Below are 25,656 nucleotides of genomic sequence, written 5' to 3'. Positions count from 1 at the left end.
GAAACCAAAACTTCTTCAACATCAGATTTTGGCTGAAGAAAGTTTGCTCCGACATCGTGTTTAGTCCTGATCACGTCGTCACATGCCAAAAAAGTACTTATTTTTCCAAACCAAATTCCCAATGAATACAAACTTTGAAAGGAAAAACATTGCAACTGTCGTCTTTGTCTTTGACATCTGGCCTGAAACGGTCACCAAACTCAGAATTTACCCAAGACAACAATTCTACTACATGGTTACTGATAACAGTTTTCTCGCAACAACAAAAAAATATGTGAAGGGCGAAGCGCGTGCGTGAAGGTGCATGTCGTATTATTCTAGCCATATTTTCGTGCGCTCGTCACGAGGTGTCACGTACTGCGTGACGTGCGAGCAAAAGAACGTCTGCGCAGTGACGCGTGTTAGGGCCTCTTCATATGATCCCGGTTACCGGGATGGCTCGGTAAGCGGGATGAATTTTGCAGTACGTTCATATGGGAAATTTTATCCCGGTTACCGAGATGAAAAGTGGTGACGCGGTCAATCGAGCGTGACATTTACCGAACAAGCCCGGCAAGAATTTTTCATTTTTATCGGTTCTACAAACCTCAAAAGTATTATATCTTTATCTCTACTACGAAAAGGAATTATTTTGAACTAGAACATCTCAGAAATGAGCCGTAATAATCAAATATATCCGTTCTAAGACGCGAATGTTTGTTTATAGACTTCATCCCGGTAACCGGGATACCGTGTTCATATGAGAAAATTTTCGTCCCGGACTCCCGAGATCTCGGTCGCTGAAACCGAGATCTCGGTAACCGGGCTGGCCCGCCTTCTCATATGAACACATCAAATTTTTTACAAAAGAAATAGGAATGAGGCGAGATCTCGGTAAGCGGGCTAGCCCGGTCAACCGGGATCATATGAAGAGGCCCTTAGCGAGTTTACGCATGTGGTGGGACGGCAAATTGTACTTGTGTGACCAACGTGACGGCCAAGTATTTATGACTCTAGATCATTCCTACCGCCTGTGGTTTGCAGGTAGTTACAAATGAAAGAACACCAGTTTTAGTCAAAAATTGCCTGAAAATGTGAAGGTAGTAAGATGTCATGCTGGTCACACAACGATAGTTTACCGTGTTACCGTCCTCATCCCTCAGCCGTCCTTTTGCGTAAGCTCACTATTGTTGCATAGAGACGAGGCAGCCGTTGTTGTAACGCAATACTGACATGTAAAGCGTTCAGAATCGTCAGAATCCGTGTTCCGTGTTTGATCAAACGAACACTTTTGCTGTTGAATCAAAGATACAGGCGGGCAAATGGGAGATACCTCCTCGAAAGATGAAGTGAAGCTTATCGCGGAAATTGGCAGTGGAAATTATGCAGACGTCTACCGAGCAGTCTGGATGGATAGACCTGTGGCCGCAAAGAAACTTCACCCTTATATTTTGGGGAAACCTGAAGCCTTGAAATATACCGAAGATTGGAAAGTGTTAAAAGAACTAAATCACCCCAATATCGTGAAGTATTTAACCGTTGTTTTGCCTGGGAAGTCGCCGAAATCGAACGAATCGATGATAATTGTCACCGAGCTCTTGGATCAAGATTTGAAGAAATTCATCGGGACACATTACACGTCAAAACGGAAGGTTTCCTTTCGCGATACTGTCAACATCATGCTTGATGTTGCCGAAGGACTCAATTATCTCCACGAGCCACCAAGATCTATTGTCCACCGAGATCTAGCCTGCAAAAATATCCTGTTAACCGCCAATAAGCAAGCAAAGATTGCTGATTTTGGATTTGCTAAGTATTTTCCCGGCGGCGAAATGGCAGCGACTGCCAACCCAGGAACGCTAGCAAATCGAGCACCAGAGACGTTCGGAAAGAACCTTTACAGTCGAAGAAAGATAAATTACAGCACTCAAGCTGATGTGTTTTCATTTGGGGTCGTTATGTTGGAGGTTATTGTTGGGCATCCTTCAATAAGAATATCGGAATTGCGTACCGAAGGTAAGGCGATCAATGATCCGAGTAAATTATTTATAAGCTTATTAACATCTTGCTCACGTCTGAAGGAATGTTTGTGCCACGTAGAGTATAATGTAAGTCAGCCCAAATTAGGGCCTTATAATCGCCTCAGAATCTAAAAAGAGCAAAATTTCGTAACACTGAAAAACTCCTTTTGTTTTCGAACAGGTAAATATGCCGTTGAAAATGTGAAATATCCAACAACGGCTCGTAAATTCGGGGAATGCACTCGGCGGGGGGAGGGGTGATGGGTTAGAGTTTTGCTAGTTATAAGAGGGGGTCCCGCAGTACTTGCTGAGTAATGTATAGACCTGCACCCATCAAAAGCTCTATTTTCACTGGACCCTGAAAACCTGCAGCTTCATTGAATTTTAGGGCTAGGTGCATTGTTCTGTCAAACTCGATGTACAAAATGTTATAGATAATGCACCTGTTGAAAAGGACACCATTTATTTGTTGGTGAAGGGCCGTTTCATGACTCTTCCTGGGTTTTTTTGGGGGGGGAGGGGCGGCGGAAGGGGGAGGGGGAAGGACTTCAAATTGCCTGTGTAAGCTATTCGCGATTTTCCTTGCAATTTTAATGCGATTTATCAGTGATTTTATTGCGACTTCTGCGGTTACCACAAAGCATAACACGACAAAGAGCCATTCTGGTCCCAAAGCTCTTTTTCTTTTGCGCATGACTAAGGGCGGGAAGAGCTCTGGGAAACTCCGGCTACGACTCCAGCTCCCGGTGAAGCCAAAGGCTCTGCCTGGGGTGGAGAATAATCAACTATCTTAAGGACGGTGCCTACTATTGTTACTGCGCATACGTTCTGCGCATCTCGAGATAATCGGGTTTCCTATGGGTGGTGCCTACTAATACAGGAATATTTTTGCGCGGTTTAAAACTATACGGATAAAGCAGAACTTACCAAATGCTTTTGGTATCTCAAAAGAAAATTGGGGGTAACCATGCATTTTTCAGAGATAATTAAGCTTCAATTTAGGAAAAAATCCCATACATTGCTTTATATTTTGGCGTTTTTTAAAGATATTATTGCTTAATTATCTCTGAAAAATGCATGGTTACCCCCAATTTTCTTTTTGGATTCCAATAGGCCTTGCTAAGATCTGCTTTTCTCGCATAGTCATAAACCGCACAAAAATACTTCGGTATTAGTAGGCACCGTCCTTAAACGGGTCCACGAAGCAGCCCGAATGCTGAGGCTATGTTCACACGGGACCGGTCCGAAAATGGATCCGAACCTATCCTGGAACGGACCATTCCTGTTCACACGGCACCGTTCCGCTTATCAACGTCAGGCCACACGGGACCGGTCTGTTATGGTTTGGTACTGAATCGAAGTAAGAAAAGCAGCTGTTCCTACCAGTTAAAGGCCGAGTTTCACGGTCAAGCGCATGCGCGAGCAGACCGGCTCAAAAATAAATTGTACGGGTCGACACTAAATTCGATGCGAGCTTATGGTGGAACAATCTGTTGAAATCGCGCCCGAATTTGGATCATCCGCTCTTCGTTCTTCACTTTTTATAATCTTTGTTTCCTGTTGTAAATATAAGTTCGATTTTGTAAGGTTAAAGTGTTTTAGCATCCGAAAACGACATTTTGTCGATGGATCGGCAAGGAGACGTCGCGGCCGACCGGCGACGGGACGTTCTGTGGACTCTCTGGAAGCACAGAAGTTAAAGCGGACAGAGTGGAGTGGATGTAGAAATCCACTGTGGTTAACAAGATACGTCCACCACACGTGGAAAATTGGTAAAGAGATAAGTCTGTTTAAAATAGACAACGGTTTCGCGGCACATCTTCGCTGGAAATGGCAAAGGTCACCAACTGGCTTTGGATGAACTCGCGAGGATTTTCTAGATTTCAATCGTATTGTTTGTTCATATGGAAGTCAACTGTCAAAAACGGAGAATTCGACGGACAAACAACATCTTACATCAGTGTTTTGCTTTGGATGGAAAAACTTGTTCAACACTGAGACGCGAAGCGAATAAATATGAGATCAAATGTGCGAGTTAGTTGTAGTCGTCTATTAGCGGGCTCGAATAGCGGGCAGTAGAAAAAAAATCCAAAAGATTTGCGGCAAACTACAAAATATATTGTAAGGCATTCATTTATCTATAAAATTATGGTCATTGCGAATGGCAAACGCAGTTTTGATTTGCCACCATGGCAGAGTTTTCTCAAATGCATTCCAGCATCTCGGAAGGACGCTCAGTGTTGTTGTTACTAAACAGTCGCATCGCTTCTTGAAGCTTGCGGATTTCTCGTTCTTCGCCTTCTCGCTGGTCTAATAAAATCAGGCTATCGAGCGTACACACTATAGTAAGTTTATCACTGAATGCTGATGAAATACTGGTTTTAAGTACGTAAGTTTGAGGGAGCTTCTCGGCTTTTCGAACCGCGCGTAATAAAAAAAGGTCGATGCCGCGAGATATCGACATTGTACTAAAATAAAACCGTATACGTTCGCATAAGTTCTGGCATTTCTTGAATGTTATGGGACATTCACGAAACGGCGCTGCAAAAATCCCCATGTGTTTTACATGGACAGCCTTTTTGTATCTTTCTGAAACGTGACCGAAACACTGGCCGGTCAGTTTTATTTTTATGCCAGCAAGTTATAAAAACTTGCCCGCCGTATCCCGCCGATGTTGTGTACTCGCTTCTAATTGGTGCAAAAACAATTGGCTTGACAGCGCTTACGTTATCGCTTGCACATGCGCCGAACCGTTTAACCGAACCGTGAAACTCTCCCTTTAAGCATGCGCAGAATACACGTTGAAGCTTTAAAAATGGCGCCAAAGAAGGCTAAGTCGATAGAGGAAGGAGATAAAGCCTTCAGCTGGACGGACGATGAATTATCCCTTCTCTTAAAAGTTATTATAAATTACAAAGCCTATCAGGCTTCAAACGGTAACTAAAGATTGGGAAACTGTTAAAAGGAAATATGAAGACATCAGTAAAAGGTTTCTCGAAAGATATCTTTCCGAGATTTCCGATGCCTCACAAGTAGCTGAATATCCTAACGGCAGAGATAAGAGCGTTTTCACCAAGGAAAGGGTGTTTTTCTTGACCGAAGTACGATAAATTCAACTAGTACTTGCGCTTAATTGCGCTGCTAGTACCAAAAGGAACCGGTCCAGGTGTTTACACGGTGACAGATCTATTTGGGACCGAAACGGTTCCAAAACTGGACCTGCTATTTTGGAGGTCCAGTTATCGGACCTGATGGGAACGGATTGACGGTACGGTTAGCAGGTCCCGTGTGAACAAAAGGCCTATCCGTCACGATTTTTAGATCGGAACCATTTGGAACCGGTCCCGTGTGAACATAGCCTGAGTGTACCCTCATTTTCGCTTTCTTGGACATCTCAGTCACGTGATCAAGACAGTTTACCCGTGTAACTCCCCCCTTCATTTGTTTGTAGATGGGGAGATAGTCCCTGAATGCTTTCGTCGGAGCGAGGACCTTCACGAAATCAGCGTAGAGCACCCTTTGCGTCAACTAGTGCTGCGTTGTCTTGAAGATGACCCTGACAACCGTCCAACAGCCTTTGATTTGGTGAACGAGCTGAGCGAGCACAAGAACAGCAATGATTTTCAACGATCACAGGACAGTCTTCATAGGAAACAGATCATTCATCGATTGCCCGCCGAAAAGTACGACTACAAGTTTAAAGTTGTACTTGTGGGTGACACGGGAGTCGGAAAGACCAGCATCGCGACTAAATTTGTGCGACCAAATCTTTCATTTCACGATAGAATGCCTACTACAATTGCCTATGGGGAATTCAGCGAAAGACTTCAACTCAAGGGCAAGACGGTTTTGCTTCAGATTGTTGATACGTCAGGGCAGTTTAACAGAGCAAGCTCCATTCCGCAGTTTTATCGCGGGGCGCATGGTGCCGTTGTTGTTTTTGATGTTGCTTCCTGGGATTCCCTGGTGAGTGTGCGTCAGTGGGTGTCTATGGTACGCGACAAATGCAGCCGGCATGATATCCCTATTATTCTTGTGGGAAACAAAACGGATAGTGAACACAGAGAGGTGATCGCTGAAACTGCTGAAAACGTGCGTGATGAATTCAACCTGTTTTACATTGAAGTAAGTGCAAGAACTGGAGTGAATATCGACGAGACTTTCTCTGTGTTGACCGAGCAGCTGATGCAAAAGGCAGATCTACAATCAACTGGTGGTGCTTCTTCGATGGCTGTTTGTCACCAGCCTTCGACTTCTTCACAGAATTATGAACCTCCAGCCAAGTTCACTGTAAAGGAACCAGCTCCGAGAAAGCGAATCAAGAATGACCCTGATAGCATTAGCCTGAAGCAAGAAAATGAAAGTGGTAGCGAAGTCGACGGTGCTAAAGGTGGGAACATACACTCTTCAACCGCTGATAACAGAGAAACAAAGAAAAAGTGGTGCTGTTCTTAAGTCTAATTTCTTATTGTGCTTATTTCGGTACATGTATATTAAAATTCAACTTTATAGTTAGGTTTTGAGGACACAAGCAAAGGAAACTGAATAATCAATTATCATTTTTCTGTGTCTGTTTCCTCAAGGCCTCGTATTCAAGCTGTATTTTGATATTTCGAAAGGACCCTATAAGTCAAGTATTGTTTATAATTAAGGAGAACTTTAGACTCTTGTATGTAAGGGGTTCCTTAAGAGGGGGAGGAGGGGAGGGGGAGGGGGTGGACAGTAGCTACATTCCAGTGTATCAAATCCCATTTTTTCAGTGAAATAAGGGCAAATCCCAGTTATCCCATTTCACCCCTTCAGCTTAATTTCGAGGACACCAGTATTTGGTCAGTGTCCACTGTACAGCATAGGTCAGCACCAGCTATCAAACGCTGGTACAATTGTAACATTGTATTTACAGCACAGGTCAACATTTCAACGTTACTTAGCCCATTCGCAGATTTGCCTTGTCGGGAAAGGAGAACAGACTTGCGTGACTCAAGCTTTGCGTGATGAAAAATTAACTACAAATTGAATGAATAATGTCACGAAAAAATATTACATATAACGCGAATAGGATTAAGTTGGTGACAACAGATTGTTAATGTACTGCATCAGAAACTGATATAACTGCACGTATCTATTATGCTTAATTAGGAACGTGTGTAATTGTGTAATAAGAAGTGAACTAAATTTAGGAGCAACACAATAGTGTAGGCTTGGAATTTTTTTGTGCTCATGATTGTGGCACAATTGTAATGTAACGTCGGACCGAGTCAGAAAGAATTGAGAACAGAATTGAGAATGGCATTCTCGATTCGCGATTCACAATTTTGATGAAGTGTAGATTGGATGTTATAGATTGTCAGATTGTTGCAATAAAACTTCAGAAAAGGTAAGATACAGCCTTCTTTAGTTTGTGAGCCGACGAGTGCGGAGTCCGCAAATGATTTCACGACATCCTTTTTTTCATAAGATGTCGCATACACGAGCGAGATGATAACGGCGACGGATATAGCAAGCGCAAAGGCTAACAAGCGTAGAGTTGTTGCTCGTTGACTCGCTTCATACTCTCGTGTGCTTTCTTCGTTATTAATTAGCAAAACAGCTGTAGGCTGTGGGCATTGTTCTTGCAACATTAGGGAGCTTAAGCAACGGAAACGGCAATGACAACGCCGCAAAACAATAGGTTTGATGAGCAAAAACAATCGCTCTGCACGTACGTGAAATGACCATATTTAAGGTTTTGTGGAGAACGTGAACGCACGACGGTGAATTTTTCATTTTCTTTCTTAACTTGTACGCCGCTCCTTCCAATTTGGTTCCCGGATAGTTGAAATAATTGCGAAGTAGCAAAAATGAAATAAAGATATATTTTCGTTTGACGTTTTCGTTGCCGTCGTCTTTGCCTAAGCTCCCTATTTACCCTGTTTACCCACGTATTAAACATAGTCCTTTGTAATCACAGGCAGCTCAAGCTGTGCGCGATGATCATCTTGCGTAATAGCGGCGCAAATATGAGATTTTGTATGGGAATATTCGGGGGGGGGGGGGGGAGGGGGTACTCCTCGGAATTCTTGGTGGGGGTGTGCCGCCCGGGTCTTCAAATCCCAACCCTATTTCAGACCTAAGCATGCCATTTTCCACACCCGTTTTCAGACCTGATCTCTAAAATTCATACCCGTTTTCAGACCTGATAATTATGCATCAGTGCCGAACGGAAGTTGACGCAAGGAGTAAAAGTAAGCTGGAATGACATAGTTTATCTATTTCTTTTTCTCGCTATCAGTTAGTCGGTCTAGTTACGTACTGAGTAGAAAAATATGTTTGTAAGCTTTCGTAAATGTTGCCCGCCCCAAAAACCCGATCCGATTTCAGACCGCAATTGTCAAAATCTATACCCGTTTTCAGACCAAAACGGCTCAAAAACCATACCCTTTAAGGCGGCACATACCTATATACCTTACATAGGGGAGTACCCCCCCCCCCCGGGCAAAAATACTGAAAAGCTCTTAATAAAAATGACATACCTTGCTTCTATGGTGTATTTCTTATTGTCTGTTTGCTTTGTTTGTTGATTTGAGAAGGTAGGCATGTTATTTTTATTAAGAACTTTCCAGTATTTCTACCTCCTAACCTCGATAAATATTCGCATACAAACTGTCATATTTGCGTTGGACCGCCGTTGGAGGGTCCCCAATAGGGTTCTTCAATCCCGCCATCCCGGACAGAATTTCCCCTCAATCCCGTAATCCCGACCACTATTTTACCCGATCAGGTCATTTTTTTTTAAGCCCCCTACCTCGACGAAAAAAGGCATTTTCATTTGGATGTAAATTCCCACTGCAAATCGGAGCACTGATCTTTGCACTGGTCTTCGGTCATCAAGAAATTAGCTGACAGGTTATTTCTTCTATTTCTTTCCACCATAACGACCATAACTTTCCCGCGAATCACGTCAGTCAATAAGTCAGTTAGCAATTTCTTTTTAGAGCTTTCTTTTTTCTATTTTTTTTTTGTTCTTTTTTCTCTCAATTGAATGGTGAGGGGTGCCTTTCTTATCACGTTGATCTTTGGAAAACTTTTCAGTCAGGGATAATGGCCATCAAAGTCTGAAGAGCATTCAGCTGAGCATTGCTACTCGCGTACCACAACGTGGAACTGCAATAGATATTTGAAAAGGTGACAGGCCAAACACGACTCCCGCTGGTTGCTAAATGTACCTTAGACTTCTGGATTAAGACGATTAAGTGCTGTCCTGAGTACGTTTCTGAGAGATTTTCCTTTTCGATCAAAATGCACAAAATGATAATGATACTGAATACTTCACTAACTTGAGTAGCAATTAAAATCGAAAAACTCAAGTTAAAATAATTTCTTAAAAAAAAAAACAACTTACAAGGCAAAAGTTGATTATTACAAAGATTAAATTTAATCGAACAGTTATTTAAACAGAGTCTAACTTAGCCCGCGGCTTAAGACAATCAGTGGGTCTCGAAATCTGTTTACAAGTAGTTGCATGATTTTATGTAGATAAATAGTTTTCTAGTCTGGGATGCAAGCCTCCTTGTTACTTTCAGCAGCAGACAATGTTTAGATATGACAGTTGGCAAAATTGAAAATCGCTTAGAACGTGGCTTTGTTAAACACCGTCTAAACTGTCTTTTAATAACTGACCCAATCAATTTATTTTATTATACCGGTAATAATGGTCGGATTAATATAATGTACATAAAAGGGGCAAAATGCGCATAGGCCTCTAGTCATTCTTATTCAATACTCAATCCCATTTCAAATCCACGTCCTGTCTCCAGCCGCCGAGGTATGAATCATCTAATCTCGTACCCAGATCTCCCATGGTCCATTCCCGAACCGACTGAGATCTGGGTACGAGATTATGAATAATCTGCTCATGAATCTCCGTGGATTGGCTGACTTTAAGATTATATTTAACAGTTAACCCTTTAACCCCTTATATCAAAGTACAAATTCTCCTATCGTGCCCCCATACTTTTCTTAAGAAAGTACTGGGGAGAAGTTATTAAAATATCAAGAAAATTCACCTTGGGTGATCATATCCTTAATTGTCATGACCTCAGGGTTGAATAAGCAATGATATTACAAGAACAAATTTGACACTGATCTCTGTTAGGGCTTAAAGGATTAAGATTATGTTTAACAGTTAAACGGCTTAAGGAATATAACAAAGCTAGGGGTATCGAATGGTCCCATTCAATTTAAAAGTGCTCGCAAAATTTGGCCTTTGCTCGAATTGCTCGCAAAAATTACACGGGTGCTCGCTTGCTCGTGCTCGCAAAATTTTTGCAACTGCTCGCATGCTCGCATTCTCGTTAACATGTGCTCGATTGCTCGAAATTTCGTTAATCCTGCTTTGTAGTTTTTTTAATACATATATAAACGATAAATCAGTTATGATTAGAAAGAGATGGAAAACTTTAGATCGCGGGCTTTGGATCTAGTAGATCTTGAGAGCTCTTGAAGTTTTGAGCGTCTTGAGAGTCCACCCTGACTGACTCACGCAAAGCTACGTGACGTAATTTGACATCAAGCAGTAAGATGCTGGGACTGGTTGAACCGCCCTTGGTTTGCACCTATTGTTCTGTTTTGGAGGTGTCAGCCAGATTATTAGCTATTACTTGGCGCAAAACAACGTCTCCTATTAATAAAAGAGAGATTCCGGCTAGCGGAAAATTTACGAAATCTGCTGACGTCATCTGTATTTTTCTAAAGTGCTCGCTGCTCGTCATCTGTATTTTCTAAAGTGCTCACTGCTCGCAAGAAAATTTGTTACAACTGCTCGTGCTCGCAAAAATAAACACGCTGCTCGCATGCTTGCAAATGCTCGCAAAGACCATTCGATAACCCTAAAGCTCACGTGAATGAATCCACATAGTTGTTGTCGTTGTTTTTTTTCGTTACACTTATCATACACACTTCTGTCACAGTGTAAAGTCACTTTGCTTCTCACTTCACCAAGATAAACCCCATCGCTTTGATATGCTTATCACCGTTGTCAGGGGAGAGGGTAGCCTCGTTTCCACACGTGTTGTAGACGTCATATTTACCTCCAGTACCGAACCCGATCCTGGAGTCACAGGTAAGACAATGCTTTTTGTCGTTGTTACGAATTATACCAACCCTTGCTTTGGCCCATCGAACATCCCCGGAAATGGCATTGAACCCTTCAATGTTGCAATTGGTTTGCAAGGAGGCCTGACTACCAATCAGCTTTTTCCACGTGTCAGCGCCCAGCGATGTGCTGCGGTATTGTCCGTCAGCGATCAGCGAGTACAAGGAGTCAGCTGTCTTGTTGATGACGATAAAATTTGTCTGTTGTTCGCCATGGATTCTCATACCGAGGCAGATCTTGGAGAAGGATGTGTTCCAGTAAGTCGGTAACTTTGTTTCTTGATTATCGAACCCAGTCTTTCCTCCTGCAAGGTTGAGGGTTTCTTTGTTGCTCCAAAAGTTTGAATTGTAGTGAAACGTTCGCTTAAACGAATTTGAAAAAAAAAGATAATAATAACTATTTGGTTACAAAAAATGGGTCGCAGGATAAGTTGTATTTAAAATAAAGTGACTAAGAGGTAAGGAGTAAGCTGTTATAATTTTCAAATGATGAACTGACGATGAATAGAACACAACAAAAAGACTTTCGTTCTTGGGCCATCGCAGCTTGATCAGAAATAAACTACAAACAGCGGTGATAAGCCTATTAAACTTGAGCATTTTTTATAACTTGAAGTTTTGTATGCTAGTCAACATACATTTTCAAAAGTGACCGTTAAAATTTTTACAACTATAATATATATATAATAGTGATAAGCCAGCTTTTAATGTCAACGTCAGCAGTAGGAAGCTGATGCTTTATTAATTAGCTGTAGCTTTTTTTAAAATTCATTGTTAAGATTGTTTTTATTAATCTCGGTTCCAGACCCTTTATCACTACATTTTTTGTACGGAAACTCATCGAAGAAATGCAAACACAGCAAATATCTCTGTGATTTTTACTGTCAGCGGATTTTGTGTAGTACCAAGAGATTGCTGTATCATAGTTTACACCTATGCAAAGCGCGTAGTGTTTAAAGTGCGCAGATCAAACTTGCGGGAAAAGTGTCAGATTCATTCCTCGCAAAGCGTGGTGAATAAGTTTGTTGGAGCTAAGCCGGGCGAATTCGAGCGAAAAATATATTTATATGTATATACATTGAAGGTGTCCGTGCTGTTGCCTGGCAACAGTGCAAACGAAATTTGAATGACGTCAGACAAAGGGAAACATTAATTTGTGGATTGGTATTGGCTATATCATAAAAGACATATCTAAGCTGATTTTCAAAAAGGTGGCTACAGAAATTGAGCACATTTTGAGACTTTCTGAGCTGAAGGAATATGCTAGTCATTAACAATACTCCAGTTACGGTTCATCACAAGAAAGTAAGGTCAGGAAATACTATGCAAGAGAAAAGAGTGGCTTTTCTTTGGAATTTGACGTGACATTGACACCTGAGTGAAATGAGACATGACCTGTGATCCGACTAAACAAGTGTGACACTTGGTAATTATTAACGGCGCCAACGCATCTTAAATCTCAGCCAAAACCCGGTCTTTAAGCGCTCAAGTCTAGCCTGCCACAAAAGAATCGGCTTAATCGGGGCAAGACAGCGTTTTAAATTGATTTTCCGTCTTAATTATAAATTCAAGACGTAATGAGAATCACGCCGACCGAACATCTGGAAATTATTTATGACATTGAGTCCGGAAATCCGACCAAAATCGCACTTCTCGACTAATCAATGACTAGCCTAACAACTCTACAGTTATAACGGCGAAAAATAATAGAATAGCTTTTCAAACTCACGCTTCTTGAAGAGAAAATCCTTGCCCATTCTTGCTAGTGTTTTCCATATCATCTTATTAAAGTCCCAGATGTTGAAATCAACATTTGAAAAGGGAAGGGTTAGCGCCCTTTTCTACCACAAAAATATACTAAGTCTTTGGCTGGGTAAAAAATCAGCGGAAATTTCACGTTGCCTGAAAAGAAATCATCCCTAAGACCTACTTTTTAAAGCCAAAGACTATCACCTCCTCAAGCAAAGCACGCAACATGCTATCCTTTATAGTTCACGCCCGAGTAACTGAAAGTTACCCGTTTAGCTCAAAAAGAGAACTAAAAAAGGGAGCATATTTAGACGAGGTAGGACGCTGCACCCGTACACCTTCTTCCCTCACTAGACTTATGATGTCCTCAGGAAAACTTTGCTTCAGGAAGCCAAACGAGCGCTAGCTCTAACGACTTAGTTCTGAGCTCAGAGCGCGCCCCCAATTCAAAGCCAAATCGTTGTGGGGTTAAAAGACGTTTGAGAGAGAGTGGGGCTAGGTTAGCAAATCAGGGAAGGAGGGGGGGGGGGGGGGTAGGAGAAAAATATTTTGGTTTTATAAATATTTGCTAATGACCATTGTAATCTATTAACTTACTGATGTGAAATTCAATAGGAGACGCTAAAAAAATAAATAAAAAACGTCAATTTCTGTAGCCACCTTCTGGCCGAGAAATCAGCTCAGATATAACAGGAGCTATTTGTCAGTGAAAGGATTAATTTTTTTTGTCTTAGTCAAAAATAGGTACGTACCTCTTGAGAGGTGAAAACGAATTAAAGCCACGCCAGCAATCGAGATTCTGGAACCTCTTATTGTATTGAAAAATCCCCGGTCATGTTTTATATGGGATCGGGAGTTCCTCGCCCCCAGCCCCTCCCTCTCTTCTCCCCCGCCTCAGGAAACCAAAACTTCTTCAACATCAGATTTTGGTTGAAGAAAGTTTGCTCCGACATCAGGTTTAGTCCTGATCGCGTTGTCACATACAAAAAAAAAAAAGAATTATTTTCCCAAACCAAATTTCTAAGACAAACTTTGAAAGGAAAAACATTATTGCAACTGTCGTCATTGTCGTCCAGCCTCAAACGGTCACCAAACTCAGAATTGTATACCCAAGACAACAATTCTACTACATGGTTGCTGAAACAGTTTTCTCTCAGAACAACAACAACAAAATTATTTGCGAAGGGCGAAACGCGCGCGTGAAGGTGCCTGTCGTATTATCATAGGCTATTCTCGCGCGCTCGTCACGAGCTGCCACATACTGCGTGAAGTGAGGAACGAGTATTGTTGCATAGAGACGAGGCAGTTGTTGTTGTAACGCAATACATTCCAAATCCGTGTTCCGTGTTTGATCAAACGAACACTTTTCCTGTTGAATCAAAGATAAAGGCGGGCAAATGGGAGATACCTCCTCGAAAGATGAAGTGGAGCTTATCGAGGAAATTGGCAGTGGAACTTATGCAGTCGTATACCGAGCAGTCTGGATGAATAGACATGTGGCCGCAAAGAAGCTTCGCCCTTATATTTTGGCGAAACCGGAAGTCTTGAAATATACCGAGGATTGGAAACTGTTAAGAGAACTAAACCACCCCAATATCGTGAAGTATTTAACCGTTGTTCTGCCTGGGAAGTCGCCGAAATCGAACGAATCGATGATAATTGTCACCGAGCTCTTGGATCAAGATTTGAGGAAATTCATCGAGACATATTATACATCAAAACGCAAGGTTTCCTTTCGTGATACTGTCAACATAATGCTTGATGTTGCCGAAGGACTCAATTATCTCCACGAGCCACCAAGATCAATTGTACACCGAGATCTAGCATGCAAAAATATCCTATTAACCGTCAACAAGCAAGCAAAGATTGCAGATTTTGGATTTGCTAAGTATTTTCCCGGCGGCGAAATGGCAGCGACTGCTAACCCGGGAACGCTAGCAAGTCGAGCTCCAGAGACGTTCGGAGAGAACCTTTACCTTTCCAGTCGAAGAAAGATAAATTACAGCACTCAAGCTGATGTGTTTTCATTTGGGGTCGTTATGTTGGAGGTTATTGTTGGGCATCTTTCAACACCAATACTGGAATTGCGTACCGAAGGTAAGGCGATCATTTATTCGAGTAAATTATTTATAAGCTTCTAACTGTCCGTGAAAATCAAACATATCACGGCAAGGGTGGAAAATTCGATTTCTTTCATATGTTAATGTCAGATAGGCTAGGATATAACTAAAAATCACTGTATAGGTGCACTGTATCGGTACAGCTGCACTGTATCGGTGAAATATCTTTTTATTACTCGGAATGCCCGCAGGGCATGACGTGTCTAGGTTTCGGTCGGGAATCTTTTTTTTCTTCGTCGTAGTCACAAATCGCCACATTAATTTATGCATTAAAATATGTCCTCCCCTGGTAGGGATGTATTGTTCTGATTGTCTTCAACAAAAGCGGCCCAATCAAAATCTGTTATTCGGGCACATATCACGAGAGAGGGGACCCACTCATCCCTTCCAGTGTGACGTCAAATCATTATTTGAAGGGATTTATTGTTCTGATTGTCTTGAACAAAAACAGCCCAATCAAAATCTATTATCGGCGCGTGTATCACGAGGGAGGGGACCCACGTATCTCTACCTGTGAGGCGTCAAAGCAAGTCATCATTTCGAAAAGTTAGTTTTTGTTCAATGGCGGCCACATGTATGAATTTAAGACTTTGATCTGCCGTTTTCAGAGAGAAAACAAACCTTTTTCAAGCAGTAAATCGAAATAATAACTTCTAGGTAGTACTCGACAGTTGAAACGGTGGAAATTGGGAGAGCTCACAGCAAAGAAACTCCGCTTTAAAAAACAGATCGAATGATCAACGCGAAGGATTAGAGCTAGTGGAGGCCAGACCAGTTCAGCGGGGTCATGACGTTATTGCATAGTTATTTATGGTATGATTCCTAGTAACACAACGATAAGTATCACGCAATATATCTGAATAAAACCATTCAGACAATTATTTCAATTGCCAAGGGAGGATATTTTTTAAATATCTGCGAAACATACAATGGGGAATAATTGGGGCTACATTAAGCATTCCGTGTAATGCCATCAGAGGGGCATCTTGTTTCAAAGAAAAATGCAAATAACGAAAATCCGTTAAAATCGTCATTTGAGGCGGCCTAAATTGTTACACGGGTTTGAATGCCTTGCGTGCGATAATAAATCATTCTACAGCTTTCTAAACACTAAAATCTTTTTTTACAATCTTTAAATATCTGTTGGAATGATTTTGGGAAATATTGCGTCGTTTTGTGTATGCGAAATAATTTAATTTCGAAGGCATACAACTCACTGCAGTAAAAATACTTCGTGAATAAAATTAATTTTCACCATGTGCGAAACCTTCAAATCGGTTAAGCTTCTGGTTGTTGAATGTTAGAAGGATGGTCTATAGATTTCTGTAAAAATTTCTTTGGGCAAATGATTAAGAGCAACGTGAGAACTTTTCAAAGTCCGTAAAAAATGCAAATATTTGACCCCCCGCGGTCAACTTCGAAATTGCGGGTCAGACATAATTTTTAAGCCCGTGTTATGTCTTGACCCATATTAGGTTAAAATAAGCACATAGAAAAACATTTCGAAATGTTCTAATTCTATAATATGCTGTAAAAGACAGGTCCAAATGCCATTTTAGCACGATTCTCCGGTCGTTCATCCCCTAAAAGTTTGAGCCGGCTGTTTGTGTTAAACGTCCGATGTACACCACGCAAACTGGTCGAATACAAATCTTTGATCAACTTTCGGCGCATTTCATCAAGACTGTATCCTCTTCGACGGCTAAATCATTTGTGAAGTATTGCTTGGTTTACAGTGCACGAAAATATTACATCTGATCGCTGCTAGAATGACAAAAAAATGTCGGCGGTTACAGTCTGTCTTTTATTGCAGGCAGCCGTTTGTTCGTCACGCAATACAATGTCGTGGACATTTTAGATGGGTGGAGGAGGGTGAAAATGCGAAAATGTTTGATTACTGAACAGGTATACCCAAGGCAACAACAACAATTAAGATAGTGATACCTTTAGTTACGTTCTTTTTTCCTTGCTAAAATCCGGATAATTTATTTATTTGCGAATTCGTTTGCGCGCACGGGCTGGCTTGTTAGGGGCGTTACATACATACATACATACATACATACCTACCTACCTACCTACCTACCTACCTACCTACCTACCTACCTACATACATACATACATACCTACATACATACATACATACATACATCTGAGCTGATTTTCCAGTAGGTGGCTACAGAAATTGACGCTTTTGTTAACTTTTCTTAAGATATTTATTTATTATTTTTTTTTAGCGTCTCCTATTGAATTTCACATCAGTAAGTTAATAGATTACAATGGTCATTAGCAAATATTTATAAAACCAAAATATTTTTCCCCTACCCCCCCCCCTCCCTCCCTAATTTGCTAACCTAGCCCCACTCTCTCTCAAACGTCTTTTAACCCCACAACGATTTGGCTTTGAATTGGGCGCGCGCTCTGAGCTCAGAACTAAGTCGTTAGAGCTAGCGTTTCGTTTGGCTTCCTGAAGCAAAGTTTTCCTGAGGACATTATTAAGTCTAGTGAGTCCTGAAGCAAAGTTTTCCTGAGGACATTATTAAGTCTAGTGAGGGAAGGAGGCTTACGAGTGCAGCGTCCTGCCTCGTCCAAATGTGCTCCCTTTTTTAGTTCTCTTTTTGAGCTAAACGGGTAACTTTCAGTTACTCGGGCGTGAACTATAAAGGATAGCATGTTGCGTGCTTTGCTTGAGGAGGTGATAGTCTTTGGCTTTAAAAAGTAGGTCTAAGGGATGATTTCTTTTCAGGCAACGTGAAATTTCCGCTGATTTTTTACCCAGCCAAAGACTTAGTATATTTTTGTGGTAGAAAAGGGCGCTAACCCTTCCATTTTCAAGTGTTGATTTCAACATCCGGGACTTAAGGTGATATGGAAAACACTAGCAAGAATGGGCAAGGATTTTCTCTTCAAGAAGCGTGAGTTTGAAAAGCTATTCTATTATTTTTCGCCGTTATAACTGTAGCGTTGTTAGGCTAGTCATCGATTAGTCGAGAAGTGCGATTTTGATCGGATTTCCGGACTCAATGTCATAAATAATTTCCAGATGTTCGGTCGGCGTGATTCTCATTACGTCTTGAATTTATAATTAAGACGGAAAATCAATTTAAAACGCTGTCTTGCCCCGATTAAGCCAATTCTTTTGTGGAAGGCTAGACTTGAGCGCTTAAAGACCGGGTTTTGGTTGAGATTTATTTTTTTTTATTTTTTTTTTTTATTTTTCTTTTTATTTGACTTACAGACATATATTAAATGTTTACAGTACTAAACACTACTGATACTAAATATTACTAACAATATTCACTATACTTGCATTATTTACAATATTAGCTATACTGCTATACTATCAATACCATCCATACAATGCTCGTACTACTAATAATTACAATGCTTACACTACTTACAATTCTAATACATGACATCCACACACACACACACACACACACACATAAACACCAAAAAAAAAAAGGAAATAACGCAAGAGGTAATAAGTTCCATTGATCAAGTCAGAGGAGTTATTTTTCATGTGTATTTTATAGCATTTCAATTCTGTATTTAATTACCATTTTATCAACGAAGTCTTGGAGGAGAATTGGTTTGTTGTGTAGTTTGTTGGCGTAAATATAGTGTCTCATAAATAACATGGTATAATTGAATTTCCTTACTGGTACCTTTTCATGCAAGTCCGAGAGGACGCCAGACGCCAGTGGTTGAGATTTAAGATGCGTTGGCGCCGTTAATAATTACCAAGTGTCACACTTGTTTAGTCGGATCACAAGTCATGTCTCATTTCACTCAGGTGTCAATGTCACGTCTAATTCCAAAGAAAAGCCACTCTTTTCTCTTGCATAGTATTTCCTGACCTTACTTTCTTGTGATGAACTGTAACTGGAGTATTGTTAATGACTAGCATATTCCTTCAGCTTAGAAAGTCTCAAAATGTGCTCAATTTCTGTAGCCACCTTTTTGAAAATCAGCTCAGACATACATACATACATACATACATACATACATACATACATACATACATACATACATACATACATACATACATACATACATACATACATACATACATACATACATACATACATACATACATACATACATACATACATCATCATCATCATATCTTTATTTACCCTCGGATTTACAGAGTAGCTTAATGCAGCTAATATCTCCGAGCATTTACCCACCCAACCATGAGAGTATACACATAAAGACCAGACCACATCACCGGGAACTACGTCCCCTACTCTTTGCGAACAGTGAGTGGGTTCTTTAACGTCCCACAGAGTTATTTACAAACATACATACATACATACATGCATGCATGCATGCATGCATACATACATACATACATACATATACTTTATTTATCCTCAAATTTATAGTGTAGTAATTTACAGAGTACTAATTTATGATGTCTAAATTTAACAATACTTAATTTGAAGTTCTTCTTTATAAAATAGAATCGCTAAAAAAGTTCACTCGAATTTATGGCTATGGCTATGGCCATTTGGTGTGAGAAAGAATCGTCAAAAAGTTACAAAATAAATCAAATCTCGCGTTCAATTGGGGGGGGGGGGGGTGGATATTACATTTTACGAAAATAGTATCAGTACTTAGCGATGGAGATCACTACATCCTTAAGCTAGTTCTTCCAATTTTTTGATACAATAGATCCTAGTATTAAACCAAAAAACCGAAGAGAAAGGTCTTTTTTTTCTTCACGCGGATGACCCCAAATAGCGCATTTCCCGTATAAATGACTGATAAACACCAATGCAAGAACGCACCCCTGCGAAAAATATTGCCGTTCGTTTGTTTACCTGAGTTAGTGGAATCCTAGGAGCAAATTGAATCACCCAATTTTTCTTTTTCCGTATATAACTCTGAGCGTCCTGTGGCTTTGAGTGGTCATTCATCTGCGTGTTACTTCCTAAGGGGTGCTGTTTTTTAAATACTATCAAATTTATGATGTCTTAATTTAACAATACTTAATTTGAAGTTCCTCCTTATAAAATAGAATCGCTGAAAAAGTTCACTCGAATTTATGGCTATAGCTATGGCCATTTGGTGTGAGAAAGAATCGCCAAAAAGTTACTAAGTAAACAAATTCTCGTCGTGCTAGTTACTTGGCGCCGTTTGTATGCTTAGAGGGGTGCACAAGTGAAAACTTTGAAAATACAGTTGTGAAATTGTGAAAATACAGTTTTTTACACAAATGCGTTGTATTCTTATACAAATCCTTGTAACTCAACGGTTCTCTGATATTGAGCTTGGGCTGCCTGTGCGCGTACTAAATGCCTCGAGCTAGTGAATCAGCAACACTTCATGGAATCAACAATACTAGCACACAAAAAATCCGGGAGTATGCAAGTCGGCAAGTCTTTACGGTTGTCCTGAAGGACAACCATGAAAGTAACCAGGTAGCTTTAAAGCGTACCAAGCAGACAGCGCATGATGTGGAATGGCGGAGGTTACACAATATTATTTTTAAAATGAATTGGGAAAGGCCAGTATGTTGAGTCTGCAGGTCTGCAGGTCTGCAAGTCTGCAGTCTGCATTAGTCGCACACCGCTAAAAATTATGTCTGACCCGCAACTTGAAAGTTGATCTTGCATATTTGCATTTTTTACGGACTTTGAAAAGCTCTCACGTCGCTCTTAATCATTTGCCCAAAGAAATTTTTACAGGAATCTATAGACCATCCTTCTAACATTCAACCATCAGAAGCTTAACCGATTTGAAATATGAAAGAAATCGAATTTTCCACCCTTGCCACGAAATTTAGAATTTGTCTGATTTTTACAGACAGGCGCTCTTAAATATCTTGCTCACGTCTGAAGGATCTATTATGTTTGTGCTACTTAGAGTATGCGTCATCCCAAATTAAGGCCTTATAATCGTCTCAGAATTTCCAATTGAGTTGTTATAAAGAACAAGTTTTCTTCGTCAGAATGACGTCTCAAAATTTTGTTACACTGAGAAACTAATTCCTTTTCTTTTCGAAGAGTATAAAGTACGCCGTTGAAAATATGAAATATCCAACAACAGCTCGTAAATTCGGGGAATGCGCTCGGTGCGGGGGGGGGGGGGGGGGGGAGTGGGTGAGAATTTTGCCAGAGAGGGGGTCCCGCAGTACTTGCAGAGTAATGTTTAGACCTCCACCCTTCAAAAGCTCTATTTTCACTGGACCCTAAAAACCTGCAGCTGCATTGAATTTTAGGGCTAGGTGCATTGCTTTGTTGAACTCGATGTACAAAATGTTATACTGAGATAATGCACCTGTTGAAAAGGACACGATTTATTTGTTGGTTAAGGGCCTATTTATGACTTTTCCGTTTTTTTTTTTTTTGGGGGGGGAGGACTTCAAATCGCCTGTGTAAGCTATTGGCAATTATCCTTGCGATTTTAATGCGATTTTTTGGTGATTTTATTGCGACTTCAGCATTAGCACAGAGCATAACGCTACAAAGAGCCATTCTCGTCCCAAAGCTCTTTTCCTTTTGCGCAAGAGCTCTGGGAAACTCCGGCTACGAGTTTAGCTCCCGGTGAAGCCAAAGGCTCTGTCTGGGGTTGAGAATGATCAACTGTCCTTATTACAGTGCTCGAAATTAACTTTTTTGCTCAGGAGCCAGCTGGCGACTAAGAGGAAAAATTTGGTCGCCAGATCATAAATTTTGGTCGCCAACTTATTTTATATGTAGCTTACATAAAAAAAAAACATGATTTTAAATGTTACTTTGTATGCAAGGAAAGTCATAATTAAATAGCTAGAAAGAAAAAGCACAAGAAATACCTCTAAAGCTACTGTTGTTTTCGGCTTTTATATGTCTCTGGTTCGGTGATCGTGTTCTTTTCTGTTATTTGAAATGGAGCAAAGCACAGAACGTTGGTTTCCACAGCAAGACAAACATAGGTCCTTTATCCTTGTTTTTTTACCTGCTAAAAGCGTAGTTCTTTATTCTCTTATGGCCCGTGTGGCAAACAACTTACCTTCCTCACTGTCGATAAACACAATACACGTACCTCAATATGCTCGTCCTAGGTCCCTACACAACCACATTGCTTGTACCAGTCTCCGACCGGGATGAAATAAAAAGAGCGACTCACACCATTTCAGTGACCTCTAAATTCAGAGAATCTTGAATTCGTAAAGCAGTACTGACTCTATGTTCGACCCCGTAAACCCAAAGAAACCGGAAATAACACAGATTCGCGAATCTCCGTGAGCTCGGCAGTCCGTTTTAATGCCTCGTGAGTCGCGTAATACTCGGCATTGAAACAAAGTTCACAAGAAGACGTAAAGCTGTACTTCGTGATTCATCTCCACATAGACTCAGTGAAGTGGAGTTGTATGAACAATTTCCATTTCCTTTTGCTTGAACTGCAATGCGATGTCCAGGTTCATTATCGATTTCCTGAATCAAACTAGTTACGAGGACGTCCTTCGGTAATTTGGCTATAAAATCTACGTTTTCAGCATTCACTACTGACGATGGATTTAAATTTTATATTAACCTTTCGGCTGAATCTTCATCTCCCGCCCGTAAAAACTTACGTTAATTCTGTAACTGATTTGCATCTGTTGCCATTATTTTCCAGGCAAATAAAAAGCACATGGTGTTGAAGTGCGCCCGCAATCCTATATTTTGGAAGAAGCCACTGAAGCAATATGGCGCCTAGCTAATGTTATGTATTGGCTTCCGATCGAAGTACATTTTGTGCTATTACATGTAATTAACAAAGTGTGAAACAGATTTTCTCGTAGTATTCCGACATTATTTTAGTGGGGATGGAAAGGAGAGTCGTCTTCTAGCTACCAGTTCCGAATGAATTCCCTATTTAAAGATTTAAATACAGAAGCTCGCTACTGTTTATCCTGGGTCATCGGACAAAACGTGTGTCGCCAGCTGGCGACCAGTCCTGAAAATGTAGTCGCGATGACCCGAAGTAGCCGATAGACTATATACTAGCGATTTGGACATCTCAGTCACGTGATCAAGACAGAACCTGACGTGTAACTCCCCCTTTCCTTTGTTTGTAGATGGGGAGGTAATCCCTGAATGCTTTCGTCGAAGCGAGGACCTTCACGAAATCACCGTAGAGCACCCTTTGCGTCAACTTGTGCTCTGCTGTCTTGAAGATGGACCTGACAAGCGTCCAACAGCCTTTGATTTGGTGAACGAGCTGAGCGAGCACAAGAACAACAATGATTTTCAACGATCACAAGACAGTCTTCATAGGAAACAGATCATTCATCGATTGCCCGCCGAAAGCTACGACTACAAGTTTAAAGTTGTACTTGTGGGTGACATGGGAGTCGGAAAGACCAGCATCGCGACTAAATTTGTGCGACCAAATCTTTCATTTCATGATAGAATGCCTCCTACAATTGCCTATGGGGAATTCAGCGAAAGACTTCAACTCAAAGGCAAGACAGTGTTGCTTCAGATTGTTGATACGTCAGGGCAGTTTGACACCACGAGCTCTATTCCGCAGTTTTATCGCGGGGCCCATGGTGCAGTTGTTGTTTTTGATGTTGCTTCGTGGGATTCCCTGGTGAGTGTGCGTCAGTGGGTGTCTATGGTACGCGACAAATGCAGCCATGATATTCCTATTATTCTTGTGGGGAACAAAACGGATAGTGAACACAGAGAAGTGAACGCTGAAACTGCTGAAAACGTGCGTGATGAATTCAACCTGTTTTACATTGAAGTAAGTGCCAGAACTGGAGTGAATATCGACGAGACTTTCTCTGTGTTGACCGAGCAGCTGATGCAACAGACAGATCTGCAATCAACTGGTGGTGCTTCTTCAATGGCTTTTTGTCACCAACCTTCGACTTCTTCACAGAATTATGAACCTCCAGTCAAGTTCACTGTAAAGGAACCAGCTCCGAGAAAGCGAATCAAGAATGACCCTGATAGCATTAGCCTGAAGCAAGGAGATGAAAACGGTAGCAGAGTCGACGGTGCTAAAGGTGGAAGCATAAACTCTTTGACCGCTGATAACAGAGAAACAAAGAAAAAGTGGTGCTGTTCTTAAGTTTACTTTCATATTGTGCTTCTTTCGGTATATTAAAATTCAACTTTATAATTAGGTTTTGAGAACACAAACAACAGAAACTGAATAATAATGTTTATTCATTTCAGCTGTCTGTGTCCTCTAGGCCTCGCATTTAAGCTAAATTTTCAGTTGATATTTCGAAAGGACCCCATTAGTCAAGTATTGTTTATAATAAAGGACAACATTAGACTCTTGTAGGTAAGAGGTTCCTTAGGAAGGGGAGAAGGGGAGGGGGGTGGGGGTGGGCGGTAGCTACATTCCAGTGCATCAAATCCCATTTTTACAGTGAAATAAGGGCAAATCCAAGTTCTCATTTCACCCCTTCAGCTTAACTTCGAGGAGACCAGTATTTGGTCAGTGTCCACTGTACAGCATAGGTCGGCACCCAGCCATTTAACGCTGGTACAATTGTAACATTGTATATATTTACAGCAAAGGTCAACATTTCAACATTACTTAGCCCATTCGCAGACTTGCCTTGTCGGGAAAGAAGAACAGACTTGCGTGACTAAAGCTTTGCGTGATAATGTGTTAACTAGAAATTGAATGAATAATGTCACGAGAAAATATTACGTGTAACGCGAATAGAATTAAGTTAGTGACCTAATGTACTGCATCAGAAACTGATATAACTGCACGTATCTATTATGCTAAATTAGGAACATGTGTAATAGTGTAATTATAATAAGAGGTGAACTAAATTTAGGAGCAACCGGCAATAGTGTAGGCTTGGAATTTTTCTGTGCTCATGATTGTGGCACAATTGTAATGTAACGTCGGACCGAGTCAGAATGAATTGAGAACAGAATTGAGAATGGCATTCTCGATTCGCGATTCACAATTATGATGAAGTGTAGATTAGATGTAAAGATTGTCAGATTGTTGGAATAAAACTTCAGAAAAGGAAAGATGTAGCCCTGTTCAGTTTGTGAACCGGCGAGTGGGGAGCCTGCAAACGATTTCACGACACCCTTTTTTTTTCATAAGATGTCGCATACACGAGCGAAATGAAAACGGCAACGGTTATAGAAAGCGCAAAGGCTAACAAGCGTAGAGTTGTTACTCGTTGACTCGCTTCATACTCTCATGTGCTTTCTTCGTTATTAATTAGCAAAACAGCTGGGAGCTTAAGCAACGGCAACGACAACGCCGCAAAACAATTGTTGGCTTCACACTACAAGCTAAGTTAGTTTCAAGTAAGCACTTGATTCAAGTGCACTTGAAAATCTCAAGTCGCACTTTAGAAAACTTGGCTTCACACCTGGTGACAAAGTATATACTTGAAGCACAAGCTGTCAATCATCGTTCGCGGTAAAATCAGAAATGCGATTCCTCGCCGGAAAATCATGGAGCCTTTGCAACGGAAAAACGTTTTATGTTGTTTACTCTTTATTTTGTCTTTAATTTTAACTCAGAGAGTTTTAACATTACAGGAAATGCATAAGTACTTCATTGTTTACGAGTACTTGGCGACAAAACAAAAGAACAGGCGACATCTTCTGAACTGAAAATCGATGGTTCAGGCTGTCTGTAAAGATGAAATTCAAATAAGATCGTAAGTTTAACTATTCATATCGGGTTTTCCT

The 25,656-nt window shown here is 40.9% G+C and overlaps 2 protein-coding genes and 1 pseudogene across 2 annotated transcripts; 2 read left to right on the top strand and 1 right to left on the bottom strand.

Annotated features, from left to right (window-relative positions):
- Positions 1-1,193: 1,193 nt before the first annotated feature.
- LOC146467464 (uncharacterized) lies at positions 1,194-7,381 on the top strand. Its single transcript, XM_085125818.1, has 2 exons — positions 1,194-1,995; positions 5,452-7,381. Exons 1-2 carry the CDS (start codon positions 1,302-1,304, stop codon positions 6,453-6,455), a joined length of 1,698 nt encoding a protein of 565 aa, XP_084981944.1. The 5' UTR covers positions 1,194-1,301; the 3' UTR covers positions 6,456-7,381.
- A 3,586-nt stretch (positions 7,382-10,967) lies between these two features.
- On the bottom strand, positions 10,968-12,056 carry LOC146467463 (putative skeletal organic matrix protein 5 pseudogene; annotated as a pseudogene).
- Positions 12,057-14,009: 1,953 nt separating this feature from the next.
- Positions 14,010-25,207, top strand: LOC146467462 (uncharacterized). The gene is made up of 2 exons (XM_085125814.1): positions 14,010-14,978; positions 23,049-25,207. Exons 1-2 carry the CDS (start codon positions 14,279-14,281, stop codon positions 24,047-24,049), a joined length of 1,701 nt encoding a protein of 566 aa, XP_084981940.1. The 5' UTR covers positions 14,010-14,278; the 3' UTR covers positions 24,050-25,207.
- Positions 25,208-25,656: the final 449 nt, after the last annotated feature.

Source organism: Pavona decussata, unplaced genomic scaffold (genome assembly GCF_977016875.1).
Source record: "Pavona decussata unplaced genomic scaffold, jaPavDecu1.1 SCAFFOLD_135, whole genome shotgun sequence".
NCBI lineage: Eukaryota > Metazoa > Cnidaria > Anthozoa > Scleractinia > Agariciidae > Pavona > Pavona decussata.
The sequence above is the reverse complement of the archived record's forward strand: the minus strand, read 5'-3'. Positions and strand labels throughout refer to the sequence as shown.